Source organism: Marmota monax, unplaced genomic scaffold, assembly GCF_021218885.2.
Source record: "Marmota monax isolate L192 unplaced genomic scaffold, Marmota_monax_Labrador192_F-V1.1 WCK01_AAM20220418_F8-fsc00161, whole genome shotgun sequence".
Taxonomy (NCBI): domain Eukaryota; kingdom Metazoa; phylum Chordata; class Mammalia; order Rodentia; family Sciuridae; genus Marmota; species Marmota monax.
In genome coordinates, this window is record NW_026693511.1 from 56,443 (window position 1) to 74,119 (window position 17,677).

At 44.7% G+C, this 17,677-nt stretch overlaps 1 protein-coding gene across 1 annotated transcript in view; it reads left to right on the plus strand.

Moving 5' to 3' along the window:
• Positions 1-708: 708 nt before the first annotated feature.
• The window catches only part of Antxrl (ANTXR like), a 36,595-nt gene continuing 19,626 nt past the window's right edge, over positions 709-17,677 (plus strand). Inside the window, 9 exon segments of the mRNA XM_058583660.1 lie at positions 709-959; positions 8,496-8,567; positions 9,977-10,048; positions 12,371-12,452; positions 12,551-12,584; positions 13,491-13,570; positions 13,645-13,713; positions 14,079-14,159; positions 14,253-14,313. Of these exon segments, the coding sequence (XP_058439643.1) occupies positions 709-959; positions 8,496-8,567; positions 9,977-10,048; positions 12,371-12,452; positions 12,551-12,584; positions 13,491-13,570; positions 13,645-13,713; positions 14,079-14,159; positions 14,253-14,313 (802 nt within the window).

Below are 17,677 nucleotides of genomic sequence, written 5' to 3' on the forward strand. Positions count from 1 at the left end.
CACAATAAAATGGCTCTTGTTTTATGTCATAAAGTTTGGGTGCTTGTTACCAGGCAGTGGATAATGGGAATGGCTCCGATTCTCAGAGAACTTAGGCAACTGCACAGTCTTAATCCCCATCTAGATCCTGACATCCCATGGCTGATTTCAGAGTTCACATGAATGTCCCCTCCACTTCCTTTGTCCACACTAGCCTCCCAATCCCTGACTAATCACTCACAGTGACATCTTTAGCTATCCTTCCTGGTTAATTAAATTTCCAAGTTTCTATAGGTGGCTTAAGGACCAGTTGTGAGAAACTGGGCTGAAGGACAAAGAGGTCTCATCTTATATGCTGTTCAAGGATCCAGTGACTGCCACTTAGTATTGTCTACATGAAGGGCATTGAGCAGAGTTCAGGTCACAAAGTCACCATGTCAACCTTCCTGTCAATCATAACTACAGGGAATTCTGTCCCAGGGTGGGGGAAGGGCCATGCAGGCAGCTGGTGGCAGAATACTCAGAGCTGCTGCTTCCCCAGTCCCCATGCCCAAACAGGCTCCTGGTAGAGTGCTACAGTGATTGTTGGTGATAGGGCGCCAAACGGCTGTGGCCCCTGGGTACAGGTGGAGGTGGCAGAACAAGAAGCCAGAGGTGGTCTGTGCTCAGCCTACCTGTGACCCTGTACAGCTCTCTAAAAGCTAGAAGGATCACAGCGACATCAAGAAAATGGTGATCCACTGTCCTCAAGTGCCTTGCACTACACTATTTCTGCTACTGCTGCTACCTCCAACCCTTTTGAGATCAGGGAGCCTTCAGAACCATGGCCCTGGCTGGAGAATATTCCATCACCTGGGCAAGGGCTCAAGAAGCTTCTACAACCGCCGAGATCCAGGTGCAAGGCAACGATGGTTCCCAAGGCAAGCGGAAAAGGAAAACAGTTGCCAGGGGATCTTTGACCTCTACTTTATCTTGGACAAGTGAGTCACCCTTCTGCCCTGTCCCCAGATAGCCCATGGGGATTAGCTTTTAGCCTTAGTCACTATGGTCAGAACATTACAGATCCTGGAAGAGGACAAGCAGGGTTGTCTGTGGTCAGACCTCAGGTATGATCCTCAGCAGCTTACTTACTGCCTACAAGGAGGGACACCATCACAGGGTTCCTGGATGGCTCTGCCCCTCCAGCAGATCTCACTGGCTCAGATCTTGCTCCTACATGCCTCTCAGTCGGCTTATGGTTAGGATTCACCTTCTCAGCCATGTGGAAGGCTCACTGCTTGCTATTCTGGAGAGAGTGCTCTGTGGCCTCTGCTGGGCACTCTCCCAGTGCCACTGCTCAGAAGGTCCTGCACTTTGCTGCTTCTCATGTTTTGCTTCTTCCTTCCCCACATGGACAGCCAAGGCACAGTTCCTGCACTGAGGAGCAGGGGGCTCTGCTTCACTGTGACCCTGGGGAAGCTGGACCTTGCCTTAGGCTGGCTGTTAAGGAAGGAAAGGGAGTGTGGGTGTTTATGTTCTGGGTTCCATTCTCAGCCCCTCCTGCTGGTCTGGAAATGAACATTGTACTTTGACAGAGGTAAGGAAACCCCAGAAGGTTGTGGAAGCACGTACTGGCCTCCAAATCCTTTTCCTCCCTAGCATGTTAGACATCCACCAAACATCTTGAGCTGCAGATAAGCAAAGGTATTTTTTTGACATATGTCCTAGTCTGGGTTTGGCACCTGGATTGGGAAGGTGCCCAGAGGCACTGACAATATCACCAGAAAGAGGATCAAGGAGGTCCCCATAAGGGAAAAGAGGAACCTCAACTTAGCCCTGGAAGATTGTTGACTTATGCCACAGAAAAATATCAGCATGTTTCAAAATAGCCACAAAGATTTATTTTAAGAAGCAAAGAGAATTATTTAGTAAAGCAAGCAAAGGAACAGGCTGCCCATTCCAAGAGAGAAAGAATGTGGACATTTGAGAATGAAATGCCTTTTGGGGGTACTTGGGGTCTTCTTTTATAAGAAATTTTGTAAATATTGAACATAAGAAGTGTGTAGGGGATGAGTGATATCAGCCCAAGAGCTCAATTCTCTTTATTAAGGAGCAGGGTGCAGGTTATGGTTATCTGGTTCTTTCCAGATCTCTTAGTTGACATCATCCAGTTAATAATATAAGAAATACCATTTTTTTCTGGGGCAATATTATCCCTGTCTTTATTTATTCTAAAGAAAAGGTGTTGTATAAAATGTATAAACTAGTAATGTAGGTAGGAATTAATCATCTGGACTCATAATGCTAAAATATTGAAGGCCTTCATAAGAATTGAGGAAAACAGAATTGGGGGGGGGGTAAATTTGAGGGGTTTTATGGAGCTTCTTAGATTTGAAGTTACTGTTTCTTTTCCCTTCCCTGTTAGTCTCCTTTCTACCTTACCCTGGTGTATTTTATACCACCTCAACAAAACCTGGGCTTCCTGGGCTATTCTCTCTTCATTGTCCCAAATTTAGTTCCTCATAATTTTTTTTGCTGCTGTGACCTGAAAAAAACTGTAAACCCCCATATAATTTTTTCTTCGACTAAAAAATAATTCTTGTTGAATCTTTTGTTCACAGCAGCAAAAACAGCTAACTAAATCAGCCTCCTAACATCTTGAGGAGTTAGGTTATCCTTGCATTTTAGGAGGGCTAAAATGTAGATTTGAAGTGAGCTGATGATTTGCTCGAGGTCAATCATAGCTTGATGCAAATTATCAGAAAGTGAAAGATTCTCCCCTTTCCTTTCTGCAAAGGCATGAGTGGGGTAGGGGGCCTAGAGAAGGCCAGAGAAATTGTTTCTGAGTCAAAAATGTTGCCACTTGTCAACCCTCCTCCTCACCTCACATGGATCCCCACATGGCATCTTCAATGCTGGGAGACAAGGCAGTTAATCTGGCCAGACTTGGCTGGGGCTGGAAAATGAGCTGAAGACTGGGAGGCCAGGAAAGAAAGGGAGCAGCTTGAGTTCCCTGAGCCCCAGGTCAGGGTCCAGAATTGAGGCTGGTCTGCTGGATCCCCCTCAATTCCTAATGTCAAACTTGCCAATTGTCAATCCTGCTGGCCTCAGCAAGATCCTGTTGGAATTTGCCCTTAGGAGGAGTCCTAGAGGAGCCCCTCCACCTCCATTTCCCTGTGTTTTGTGAAGTTTTGTATCTATATTCAGAGGGAACATTGGCCTGCACGTTCCTAGAGTTTCTCTTTCTGAATTTGGTGGTAGGGTAATGCTGCCTCATTTGTATGAGTTTCAGAGTTTCTCCTTGTCTTCAATTTTTGGAAGATTTTTTAAAAAATTGATGAGATTTCTTCCTTGAAAGTTTGCTTGAATTCACCAGTGGTAGAATTCACGGGTGATTTTGTTGGTAGATTTATTTTATTTTATTTTTTACAGATTCAATCTTTTAAATGTTAAATTTCTATACATATTTTCTATTTAATTTCATCATTTTTTTAAGAGAGAGAGAGAGAGAGAGAGAGAGAGAGAGAGAATTTTAATATTTTATTTTTTTAGTTTTCAGCGGACACAACATCTTTGTTTGTATGTGGTGCTGAGGATTGAACCCAGGCCGCACACATGCCAGGCGAGCGCGCTACCGCTTGAGCCACATCCCCAGCCCCAATTTCATCATTTCTTTAGGTAAATTGAGTGTTGCTAGGAAAAAATCTATTTCATCTAGGCATCCAATTTATTAGCCAAAAGATGTCTGTCCATGGCATGCCCTTAATTTCTATAGAATTGACAATAAAGCTGACACAGATTTTAATCATTGTGTTGTCTCTCTTTTATTTTAGGTCAATAAAGATGAAGGTTTGCCAATTTTATGTTCCTTTCAAAGAATAAGGTTTTGGTTTAATCAAAATTTCTCTACATTTCTATTTTCTATTTTATCTCTTCTATAGTGTTCTCTATTTCCTTTCTTCTGCCAGCTTTAAATTTAGCTTTTTTTCCACAAGAGGAAAAGTTGATTTACTGATAGGTCTTTCTTCTTTTTAATATATTTTTATAGCTATAAATTGTCTCTTAGCACTGCTTTAGCTTCATTCCATGTTTTTCTATGTCATCATTTCATTTTTATTTGTCTCAGGTATTTTCAACCTTTCCTTGTGATTTCTTCTTTGATAATTTTCTCCTTGACAAAATTTGTTGTTTAATTCCCACCTACTTTTGAATTTTTGAGTTTTCATTCTGGTTGACTTCAAGCTTTCTTTCACTGTGATAACAGAAGATACTTGGAATGATTTCAAACTTTTACATTTGTTTAAAGATTTGTTTTATTGCCTAACACATAATCTACTAAAAAGAATCTTCCATATGAATTTGAAAAAAAATGTGTATTCAGTTGTCAGGTAGAGTGTTCTGTACATACTATTTCACACAGTGTTTTTCCTTCTTATTGGTGCATTATAATTACACATAATAGTGAAATTTATCATGCCATATTCGTGCATGCACATAACATAATTTGAACAATATCATGCCCCAGTATGGGTATAGTTTTTTAAAATAATTATATTAGAATATTCTATTTTTTCATTTCTCTATTTCCTTATATCTTATATAGTTCTATTTATGATTGAAAATGACATTTTAAAGTCTCCAACTATAATTTAGAACTCTTTTTCCATTTAACTTTGTTGGTTTTGCTTCATAAATTTTGGAGTTCTGATTTTTGATGCAAGTCTATTTATTATTGTTTTATCTTTCTTTGAGAATTGACATTTTTATTAAGAATAAAATATTTTTTTGTCTCTTCTGTCAGTTTGTACTTAAATTCTAATTAGTGGAATCACCCCCACCTCTCTTTTGCCTTACGTTGCATGAAATATGTTTCCATCCTTTCACTTTAAACTATGTATCCCTTTAGGTCTATCGTGAGTCTCTTGTAAACACTAGACAGTTAGATCATGAGTTTTGTTTGCTTTCTTTATTTTAAATTCCATTCTAACCATCTATTTCTTTGGATTAAAGATTTTAATCTGATTATATTTGAAGGGAAGGGATTTTGCATTATGTTTGTTTCCTGTATGTTTTCTGCCTTTTCTGTTTTTCCTTTTCTCCATGTCTCTCTTTTTTTGTGCTTAGTCGATTTGTAGGAAATGACACATTTTGTTTCTCATTTACTTTTGTGTATATTCTATTTGGGGTATTTTCTTTATGATTACATGTGGATTGCATGTAGCCTTCTAATGTTATAGCAACCCAATTTGAATCACTGCCATTTAAATTTGATTACATACAAAAGTTCTACATTATGCAACCTTTTGTTACAATGTCATAAAATACATCTTTATATGTTGTCGTCTCAAAAAGTATATGATTTTGTGCATTTGTCTTATAGATGCTGCAGAAAAGAAAAATAAGTGAGAAAACAAGATTACAACAATAATGGAACATATATTTGCTCTTGTATTTATATTTGCCAGAAATATTTCTATGTTCATATGGCTTTGAGTTATTGTCTGGTTTTTTCCATTTTTGTTGAAAGATATTTTGTCATTTCCTGGAGTTCAGGTCTAGAGCTTCTCTTCTGGTTCTTCAATAATCTATTGTACATCTCCACCCAAAACCTTTGGCCCAGGGCATCTATGATTTGTTGACTCCTGTGGCTCAGTTGTAGCCATTAAGTAAAGTGCCCGCCTCCTTTCCTACCTATGTTCCAAGTTATGCAAGGAAAAGTTGAGAGGGAGTCAGCCCATGAAGTATCCCCAAGACAGGTGAAAACATGTATTCAATAATTTGCAACTGCTCCTTTTAATTGAAGGACAATATTTTTAAAATGGGTCTACTGCTCAAAATCAAAACTGTCTATATACTGGAAATGGAGTAGTCAAAGGGTTAGCAAAACAGCACATTCACACAAAAAATTTCTCATACTTTGAAGATGGCGTTTTCTCATACAGGCACTTACATTATTGCTGTGGAATTTTTTCCAGAGACTTTGCAAAATTGGCCCAGAAGAAGTTGGGTTTTTTGTTTGTTTGTTTTTTGTTGTTGTTGTTTGTGTGTGTGAGGTGGAAAGCTTCCATTAGAAAAAGGGCATTGAGATTTAAAGACACCATTTCTCTGAACAAACACTCATGCTACTGGTTTTTAATTATAATTCCTTTTTTTAAATCACAGAAATACTTGACGATGCATTGAAATGTCAAGCACTCAAATGAGGCTCACAACAATAAAAAAATTAATAAATAAGTACTCCTGCCCAACTCTGCGAGACTGCAGATCCCACTCCCTAAGGCAACCACTTGCAAACTTATCTTTCATTTGTGATATTATCTTTCGTTCTAAGAATAAGCTTGTTCTGGAGAGTGTTTCTTGCTTTTTGTTTCTCTTTTCTTACTCTAGGGATAAAGCATTGGCTTCCTCATAACCAGCTTCCATGCGTGTTTCTGTAACATCTTCTTCCATCCCTTCTACATGATGATTCAATCAGTGATACAACTGTGATGTTTTGGTCTCAAACTGATATTAAAAGTGTCCTCAAGAGTGTAGTGATCTTGTCTCTCATGGGCACTAACATGATTGGAGCCCTGTTTGCTGGAACTTCATACAGTTTTCACTGTTCCTTGTTGTCTCCTTTCTAGGGAAGGAAATCTTGGTCCCTGTATTCCTTTACTCTTTCCCTGAACACTCCCTTCCTTCCATGTTCAGAATACACACCCTCTTTGACAATCATCTCAAACTGAAACTCTTACAGAACATGTGAATGTGTTGAAGACTCTGACTCTCAATAGTCTTCAGTGGAGGATACTCCTTTCTACAGGGGAAAAACAGGAGAAGAGTAAGAAGAGTAAGAAAGAAAGCAGACAATGTTACCTTTAGTTAGGAAAAAAAGCTGTCTTGCACATTAGCCTGGGAGCTGCAGAGGGCAAAGTTGGTGTTTTGGATGGGCTTGCTGTCTAGAGCTTAGTTAGCCAGCTAATGATGGATACCACAGCATCATTCAGGTGTCAGTGAAACAAGTGGTGTGTGGGATTTGAAGAAAGATCTTGGTTCAGAAACACGCTAACTATAAATATTGTCAAGAATTTCTTCACCACTCAGTGCCTCAGTTTTCTCAATTGTGAAATGGGTATCATAAGGAATGCATGCATATCAGGTTCCTAGCATACACATTCTCAGTGAAAGTTGAACCTGATATTGTTAGGGTTATCTAGATCTTATTTCATCATCAGCTACATGTAGTTTTATATGCAGCCTAGAGGAGGTAATAGGATGGTATAGAGAGAAGGCAGTTGCTATTAGTATGTGACTCAGCACATATAAGCATGACCTTCCAGAAACTCACATTTAAGGGCACAGTGATAACTGGAGAGAAGAAATGGTGACTTCTAGTAAGGGTTCTGACTCTCATAACACATGAATCACATGAACCACCATGGATCCAGGAAAAATGTCTGAGCAAGTACACTAACTTCAGTTTTACCATGGACCATCTCTCAAAACTTGGACAGAAAGCATAGCAGTTAAGCTTGACGTTTCTCTTTCATGCTTAGAATCTAGTTGCTGTCCCTTGGTGCAATGGAGGCTGATGGAGATGTGGAATTGCAAACACCTTTGACCCTGGGAAGTAGCACAGATGGGAGTGATCCCCACAATGTGGAATATCAGGAGGTTCCAATTCCCTTTACCTCCTCCCCAGAGATCCAGGGACCTGAGATCAGGATGTGAGAAAAAGAGAGCAGGGACCTGAGAGTCAGGATGGGAAGGTCCTGTGCCTCTCCCTCCTAGTTGGAAATGATGACAGCTGGACATGCTGCTCCTCTGGCAGTGCCTACTAGAAAAGGCCTTAGCACTAAGAGTGGCTGAGCTGTGCAGGCTGATGGGAAACACTGGGTATAAAATAAGCTCAGGTTCCCATCTACGCAAGATGAAGTTTAGATTCCTATTGAAAATGACTCCACCTGCTGCTCACAGTGAGCTCTGGGAAATTTGAGTCAGTGAGTGGAATCTGGCAGTGTCATGGGGTTGCAGGTCAGATAGGCCTGAGTAAATCTCCAATCTGAGGGGAAGGAGAATTGCAGGCCAGGACTTGTCACCTTCTGGGATTTGACTATTCAAGTGCCTCTGATGGCAGTGATGCCAAAAGCCCTTCTCTACCTGCCCATAGAGAGAACAGGAAATGGTTAAAACAAGGGCAAATGGCAGGGAGTTGGGTGGGCAAAGGGAACCTGCAAATCAGAAAAGATAATGGACTTTTCCATCCAAGATAACCTTCCCCATTCAGAGTCTACACAGATCCCACCTAGCATGACCAGCCACACTGGTAAATTACCAAAGTTACCTCATCTTGGAATGTCCTACAGTCCCAGGCCAAAGGCTTGACCACCCTCTGCTACTCCTGGCCCTGATTAATGTCACCTCTCAGGATGATGCACTATGGTTCTTGGTGCTGAGATGCACTTGTTAAGGAGCCTGCTAGACAGCGGGGCAAGGCAGAAACTGCACACCCATTGGATATGCCATATCCCCAACTCTTATTTCCTTTTTTTCAGGTCTGCCAGTGTGAACAACAATTGGATTTACGTTTATAACTTGGTGGAGGATTTGGTGAACAAATTCAAAAAGTACGGCTTCTCCACACTGCTGGCTCCTCTGTGCTGAGGGGAATAGTCCCTGGCAGGCAAAGGGCATGACCGTTAGATTTGGTGAGCGTGGGGGCACCTCATGTAGGGAGCACAGAGCCCAGGGTGCAGGGCAAGAAAGGAACAAACCACACTGCACCTGTGGGGTCTCAGCAACACTGGCTGGCCCCTTCCTGGGAGACAGGGTATAGTGCAGAGACACAGTCTTCCCTCCAGGACCTCATAGGCTGGAAATAAGTCAAGACCAAAAAGGGCTGGGGTTTTGTAGCACAGTGGTAGAGTGTTTGCCTAGCAGGTGTGAGACACTGGGTTTCATCTTCAGCACTACATATAAATTTTAAAAATAAGGATATTGTGCCCATCTACAACTAAAATATTATTTTAAAAGAAAGTACAGTAACTCAGTAACTGGCAGAGAACTTGACTTCCTTGGAAGGTTAAAGGACAAAGCAGGAATACCAGAAATCAAAGATAGTTTCCCTCAAAAAAGGTGGATATTTGAACTTGATCTTGAAGGATAGAGAAAGGGACAGGGTCACAGCAACCATCAAGGTGACCTCTAATGAAGAGGTTCTGGAGAAGCTAGGGAGTGAAAGAAACTCAGAGCCAGGCTCAGAGATGAGACAGCACTGACCAGTCTGGGGCCAAGCTATAGGGACTCATCACGCCAGGTCAAGGGACTTAGAATGTACCCTGTGAGCCATAAAGAAGTCATTGAAGATTCATGGATTTGGGGAGACAAGATCAAGATTGGGAAAAAAATTCAATAACTATGGGTGAACTGAGTCAAGAAAAAACAAGACCACTGGGGAGTTCAGCCAGAGAGGCATATAGCAATCTTATTATAAGGTCTGAGGGTCTTGGGTTATAGGGCACTGAAAAGAGAGAGAGAGAAAGGGGAGGCAGGTGTGTAAATGGCTGCCAAAAAAAAAGATGAACTCTTTGAGCCAGGGAATGAAGTGGGGACGAAGATACAAGCAAGGTGACAGTAGAAGACAGTCCAGGTGGGTGGGAGGCCCTCATGGAGGAGTGTAGATATGTCTGTCTCTTTTCATGTTCAGTGGGTGCATGATTGTGGGATGTGTGCTTATGTGTTTGTGCGTGTGTGCATGCACATGCATGTGTGTGCAAGTGAAAGAGAGAGAGTTGGGGTGTTGGGAATACAGAGCTGAAGCAGGAAACCTTCAGCACCCTCTTTTTCCTTGGACACTTTATCCCCATAGTCTTCAGAATCCCTCACCAAATGCTTCTGAACCCCCCTTATCTGAAATGACCCCAGTGCAGAAGAGACAGGGTGGGAATCAGGGAAATATGCATCTCCTCCCTGGCTGCTCACTGATATCCAGTAGAACCAGTGCATTGGCTTCTCATGAACTGTGCTTCCTCCTCAGCCCAAATATGCGGATGTCCTTCGTTCTCTACTCAAAGGGTGCAGAAATTTTCATGCCGCTCACTGGAGACAGGTAGGTGCTTCTGTGAAGCCCAAGGCAGGCCTGATGAGCCTGGCCAAGGATCAGAGAGGCTCACTGAGAGCAAGGTGGGCTGGTCCTGACAACCTTAAATACCCACATTGGCCTCCAGCCCTGGCTTGCCAGTGCCCCTCTGACGACTGCTTCATTGATACCTGCAGATTCTGTGCTTTCAGAAGTTCATCTACCCTGCCCTTTATCAGTCCTGAATTCTTCCCTGGAGGCTGGCTGTGTCAACCTTCCCCATCCCTATTCTAAAAGCTCATGGGGCAGATAGGTAGGTCCCACCAGAACTCTGGCCTGGGACCTTCCATGGCAGGTAAATGTCTGCCCAGGCCAGTGAGGCAGCCTGGGAACCAGGGGAAGTGCTTTGTAGAGGATCTAGGCCAGGAGGGGCCCTGAGTCCAAGGCAGGGATGGGTGCTGCAGAAAGGCATGAGGAACAAGCATCCAGGGTGTGGAGGGTGGGGCACCTGTGCCAAGGGGCCCAGAGGTGGGAAGTTGTGGAGCTTCTGACTGACTAGGAGGTGAGGGAGAGCTTTGGATGCAATGTCCAGTGCTCTGCACAGAGTAGGACAGGCACAGAAGAGAGGTGGAGACACTGAAGATGTCTGCATGTTTGTAGTTGTGGGGCATCTTTTGTCCAGTGTCCCCCACAAAAAAGCCAGAAGCAGGGAACGAGGAGGGACAAGCCAGCCCTAGGCAAGGGGAAGGAGGTCAAGGGCATGTGGACAAATTGGCCCCCACATATTGGTGTGGCACGTTTTAAATAAATCACAGGGTCAGTCTTGAAGCCAGACATAGAGACTATTTTCACTGGCGGGTCAGAAGGGCAGCAGACGAGTCGCCTCTACAACCTTCCACCCCTTGCAAAAGGTAGGGTGAGTGCACTCTTATAGCAAAAACACCCAAACCACTATGTTCCAAACCATAGCAACACAGGGAATGGGTCTGAATAATCCAGTACAGTCAGGGTACATTTCCAAAGAAAAAATGGGAACAAAAAAGAGAAAAATTTTACATTGTATAGGAACAGAAACATTTTCCAAGGCCGTGCATTTCTAAGCAGGCTGTGTTAAGCAGGATCAAGTTGACAGAGGCAGAGTTTTCTCAAGGGAGAAGCATTTCTTATATGAAATGGAGTGTCAGGGTCCAATGGAGTTTGTTTGGTCAAGACACATATATTCTGGCCCATAACAGTACAGTGTCAAGGAAGACAGGGAGGTGCTGGGCCCGTGGACACAGGGAAGACCTGGGTTGTTGGTATAGGTTTGGGAGAGACCTGAGTGGGTGTGAGGTGGTAGAGAGGAAGGATGTGGTAAGGATGCTGACAGGAGTCCCTGAGGGACAATAGGGCTGGGCTGGAAGCAGGAGGTACTGGGCTGGGCTGGGTGGACCCTGGTTTGGCCTTCCCTGGGCAGGGCTGGGTATGACCTCCTCATCTCCCTTGGCAGGGCCAAGCTTAGGGCCAAGCTTAGGGCCCTCAGTTTTCACACAAGGAACTTCTCTGCCTGTGGTGGAAAGCCACACCCAGGGTCTATTCTCTAATTTTGCTGACTCAGTCTGTCATGTTTATTTAACCCAGGCCTCAGTATGCCCCTTCCTGTATCCTTACTGCCAACAGAGCCCTCCCTGCCTGTCCTAATCCTGTCTGCTTTAACAGCACCTGACAGGCCAAATCCCCCAGCCAGTTCATGGAGCTAGGCTGGGCACCCTCATGGACAGCCTTGAGGGCTGCTACCCCAGCTTTGGGTCTTTTGTTTTAGTACGTCCTGGAGCCCAGCTCTCTAATTGAGTAGACTGGCCAGAAGTCTGTGGCAGTGGGGGATAGTAGCTGGCAGAGCTTAGTCATATGACTTTTTCTAAACTCAGCCTTCCCTATGGGGAGCACAGTGTTCAGGGGGACAGTGTTCTAAGATTTAGAGATAGAGGTAGGAATGATGAGCCCCCATGCTGTCTCTCACACACAAGCACATCCCTGTGAGCCTCCTCCTCTAACAAAAATTGGACCAGGCAAGCCCATGGTGAACTCCCTGAGGCCTGAATACCCTCACATGAGCTCAGAAAATGGCCTATGTTCTCAGCAACCATCATGCCTCACCTGACCTTCCACAGTGCTCATGACATTAGGGTCAGAGAAGGCTGTAAAACTTCCTGTCCAAGACCCAGTGCCAAATGGGGGTCACCATGATGCTTGCCTTGTGTCCTCTCGTGTCCAGGCAATTCCACGGTAGACAAAGCTGTGGGACAGTTCATAAGTTGGCTTATAATTGTCAGTCTTCCTTACCTTAATCTTTATTTTCAACTTGTTTTTCAGAAAAGTAATTGAAGAGAATCTTAAGAGACTTGAGAGAGTGGTGCCTACAGGACAAACAAACATGCACGAAGGATTTAAATTGGTATGAATGGCTGGGACCTGGAGTTGAGGCTCCCAGTTCTTAGAGTATCACTAAGGCATCTCACTATTATTGTCCAATGTTTCTTCATTCCTGGGCAGGTAAATCAACAGATGGAAAAAGTCATCGCTGAAGGTAAGCTGCCTGCTTCCTTCTTTGTGGTAGGTGGGGCATATAGCTGGTGCCCCTGGGAGACATATGTGCAGATCTCCTGGGCCTCTTCCAAGCTCCTACTCTTGGAGCCAGTTACTGGAGCCAGAACTGCAAGACCAGCCTGTGCAGTGAGCCTTGTATAGGATGGTTCTGAGAAGTACCTATATTTGAGGCCCCAGGTATCCATGCGTGGATCTTGGTCACTCTGAGGTCCTTGACCTACACTTGATCCTAGTGAACAGAAAGAAGAAAAACTGCAGGGACTTTGAAGAAACAGGCCTCTTTGTAAAGCCCCAACCCACAGATTGTTTTTCCCTGCCAAGCCAGCCTTGCTTTTCCTTCTCTCATCTGTGTCTTCCTTCTCTGAAGGGCCTCTTGGACCTGTATCTCAGACAACGCAAACAGCTTTGCACCCCCAGAAAGGATGTCCCTCTGGACTGTAGGCTTGAAGCTCCTGTCAGGAATATGTGGGGCCTGGTGCAGAACAGCACTGAGGGCATGTGGGATCCCCTCCCCTAAGCCCAGTGAACAACAGTCTTAAACTACCAGATCTACAGATGGCCCAAGAATTCCCACAGATTGTGCCTGAATCAGGTGCCTGGCCTTCATCAGCCTCACGGGCCTCTGCAGGACGGACTGTCTGACTGCCGCTCCCCTCACCCAGCTAATAGGCTAAAGCTTATGGAGGAATGTCTGGGCTTCCTCAGGGGCAAGTGTGCACAGATTGGGGGTTAATGAGAACTCAAGTCACCTTACCCAAGATGCTGAGGTGAGGGGAGCACCTGACCTGTCTGCTGTGGTCAGTGCAGGGCCTTGGAGGCCTATGGCAGCATAAACATGGATGGACACTTGCCAACCAAGCTACACTCTTTCTTGATTATTCTGTAGGCAGTAAAGCTACCCCCATGATTATTGCTATGACTGATGGAAGACTGTTACCAAACATATTTGAGGAGACCAAGGAACTGGTGAGTTCAATCCATGGTTCCCTGCACCGTGCCCCGCATAGTCTGATGATTTACTCTTGACACCTTTTTCTTAGGCTAACAAGTCTCGGAGTATGGGGGCAACCGTTTACACTGTGGGTGTGCTGGATTACCAGAAAGATCAGGTACTTCAGAGCAGGTGCCCAGGTGTCCCTCTGCAGCCTAGTTGGGAAAGGTCTCACGGGTGGCTTCCCAGGGCCTGGAAGAAGTTGGTCTTCTCACCTGCCTCAGGGAACTTGCACAACAGGTGACTGCGGTGAAAGGACAACCAAAGGGTGTGAGTCACCAGCACCATCTGTGCTAGGTGGGTGGGGGGAACTTCCTGCTCCCTAAGCCTGGGCTGTGGGCAAAAGCCAACATCTGACCCTGAGCTCCTGACACTCCACTAGCCCCACTGCAAGAGGGCATGACACTCTGCCCTGGGTCTGGGGACCTGCTGTGTTCTCAGTACCCTGGCTGAGGGGCTCAAGTCACCTCTTTTCCTTTGTAGATGACAGCCATTGCAGACTCCCCAAAGCACATGTTTGGGGTGGACACAGGATTTGCGGATCTGAAAACCGTTGTTGAACCAGTGAGTCTGGCTGAATGTGAGCACAGGTGATCTGCATCTCTCTGGATCCTGAGGATCACATTCCTAGCCCCCTTTCTCCCCTCTCTCTTCCAGCTTTCTTCCAAGACCTGCATTGAAGTCACATCTGTAGAGGCTTCTGATCGATGTGCAGGAGGTAAGAACTGAAGGGGTTACTGGTGTAGACCGATTGTTTAATTGATGAGTGTGCACATTGCATGAGTATGCATGAATGGGGTGATTGTGTGATATTATGTGTTTGTGTGTGTGATTTGCTTGATATGTGTGGTTCTTCCATGGTGTATGTTTTGTGTATATAGTGTGTGAGATGTGTATATGGGAATGTGTGTGTATCAGGGTGTATGTGTATGATATGTGTGAGTTTTGAATTTGTGACATGTTCACAACCAGTGAATATATGTGTGACTGAGTAGGAGTGGGAAGGTGTGTGTAGGTGTAGTATTTTTGACTGTGGGAGGATTGGTGAGATATGTATGTAGAGTGTGCAGTGTGTGCTATGTGTAGTATGTGTGAAGATATCTACACGTACCTGGTCAGTGGTGTGTGTGGTATACATATTTGTAGTGCAAATGCTGTGGTATGTGGGGGAACTGTGTGCCATGTGCAGGTGTTGTACATGTGTGTGTGTGTGGTGAGTGTGTTGTGCAGGAGGTGAGAGGGCATGGTGTGCATTTGTATATGGTGATAATGGTGTCTGATGTGTGTGGTATATGTGTGGTGGATATTTGGTGTTTTGTAGTGTGTAGGAAGATATGAGTGTATATGTACTGTGTGGTGTTTATATGATGTGTGGTGCATCTCAGAATTTGTAGGTGGTATGTGGCATGTGTGATTTGTAGAAAATCTTTGTGGTGTTTCCAGTCTCTAAGAGTAGTATATGCTGTGTTTTTCATTTGTACATTGTATTGGTGTGTAGGTATCTATGTGCATGATTCGTGTGTAGTGTTTTGTAGTGTATAGTGTTTGTGTGGAGTTCTTTATTGTGGTGTGCATGTTGTGTGCACATGTGTGGGTATGAACTGTGTGTATAAATTATGTGTGTTTTGGTATAACTTTGTGGCGTGTGTATGCAATATATATGTGGTGTGTGTCATGTAAGTTTGTAGATTGTGGGTGGCATGAGTTATGTTACAACAGGAAGTTTGGTGTTTGTGTATGTTTATGGTTTCTGCCTATATAGGTAATGGAGTGTGTTGTATGGTATGTGTACCAGAGTATGTTGTATGTGAGAACAGTGGTATTTTGTGGGGTATATACTTGTGTTGTGGGTATGTGGAATGTGTGTGCAGGATATGTGTGATATATGTAGTGTTTAGGGAATGGTTTGTAGTATGTCAGGAGTATTGTATGTTGCATATGTATGGGTTTTTTGGTGTGTATATGGTGTATGATTTACTGCCTGAAGGTGGAGTGTTTTTATATGGTATATGGAGGGGTAAGTGTGCATGGGATATACAGTATATGCATGTGTATATGTGTACCGAGATGTGTATTTTGTGTTTATGTGTGGTGGAGTGTTTGTGGGTGAGTGGATGTTGGGAGTGTGCATGGGTGCATGTGTATAGATATAGTGTATATGAAATGTACATTTTGGGGGTGTGTGTGTTAGAAATCACGATGTGGGTATATGTGCAAATATTATCTATCTAATACAAAATGTTTAATTGCAAAAGTAGAAAAACATATTTTTTAAAACTCTCAAGGAAACACTAGCAAATGGAGTGAGCAACATTTAACAGGCCAGTAGGTCAAGGGAAATCAGGGCTCATTCCAGGAGGACCAGGCTGATGGGGGATTTGAGAAATATGTGGAGTTTGCATATCCACCAAAAGGGGGTGATTATATAAATGGATGAAGAAAAAGAACTGGACATAACTCAACTTCCAGTTTCCTGATGGGAACAAAGGAAACCTCCCTACCAGATAGAAGTGTCCACCTTGATAGCCAGGGCTCATGTCACCCAGTGGGGAAAGGGCTACGTCAGTCCATTGTCCCCTAGGATTGGACCTGACCAGGATGCCTTTGTCCACCTTGCATTCCTGCCTCAGTGTGCTGAGGGTACGATTGTATGGTCTTGGAGGATGGCCACCTCTCCTTGTCACAAACCCTCTATGTAGCCCTGGTACCACATGGTTGGTGTCCCCACACTGTGGTTGATGGAAACAGAGCCCTCAGCCTCCTTTTTCCCCTGGTGGAGCTTAGGAGCAATGTGGACTCTAGTCAGGCAGTCCTGTCCTCCCTACCCTCCACAGGGAGGCTCCATGGCCACAGGCTGTTGGTAGCAGAACTGTGTGTACATCTGTGCTCTGCTACCTGTGGCACCAGGCCTGCAGCAAAGTGCCAGATATCTGGGACTTCAGTGTGGCCTAAAATGGATAGAAATAGCACTGTCAGGACTGTTGGGAGACACAGAGGTGGTGACTGGATTAGCACTTGGAAGCTGATGGGTCCTAAGGACAGTGGCAGGTCCTGATATTTGCACTTTGGATCTTGGTTCAACATTCCCCCAGCCCTTGCTTGTGTTGGGCAAGTACTAAGGGGTGGGGGTGGACTCAAGGACCCCCATTCTCCCATATGGCCTCTTCTGCTTCTGGTTTAAGCAGCCCAGGTGGCTGGTGCCTGTGTGTCATTATGTGACCCGGACACACAGGCCTTGACATCTGAACAGTTAGGACAAACCCCATGTGGGGATGTGAGATGTCACTCCTTCTAGCAACTGAATCAGTGTGACAGATGTGTCCGAACATAAGCTTGGCCAGTGACCTGTTCATTTACTGGCCATCATGTGCAAGTTGCCACATACAGAGGGACAATTACTCAGATGGGAAACCCAAGGCAGGATCCTTGGAGCCAAATGACACATAACAGATCAGTTCTCATTTTATCCTTGAGAGTCTAATGAAGGAGGCCAGGTGAAGAATAAAGTCGACATGAGCCAGGAGGTGACTGTACAGGTGAATGAGCCTGGACTTGAGCTTGAGGACTACTGAGGACTACAGGAATCCTGACTCCTTTGGAGCTGGACACCCTGCTCTCCTCTCTGTCCCTTGTATTGGCCTTAGGAGAAGGAGGCTACACACTGGTAGAAGGAAGTGCTTGCTTACACACAGGCGAGTGGCTGTGCTCCTTGGTGTGTCAGGAAGAGACAGGGATGAGGGATGATGTTCTGGCCTCAGGACCCACAGTTGGGAATGGACACATCCTGTGAGGAAACCTCCTGGGGAGGGTAGGGGCCTCTCCTGTGCCACACCTGTTTTCCTGCCCTGCTTCTAGAGTCTCCACTACCACAGGCACAGAAACACAGGAAGGAGGAGGAGGAGAGAGTCCCTGAACATTCAGGAGCCCCACAGGCATAAGGCAGGGCTTCTTCAGCCTGTGCATCAGAGCTCCTCTCTGCCTTCCATACAAGAGGGCCGGCTCAGTACACAGCCTGGGGCCCTGCAGCTTAGGAAGCACTGGAGATTTCAGGGTACGAAGACTTCCTCTGAGTTGGACCCTGT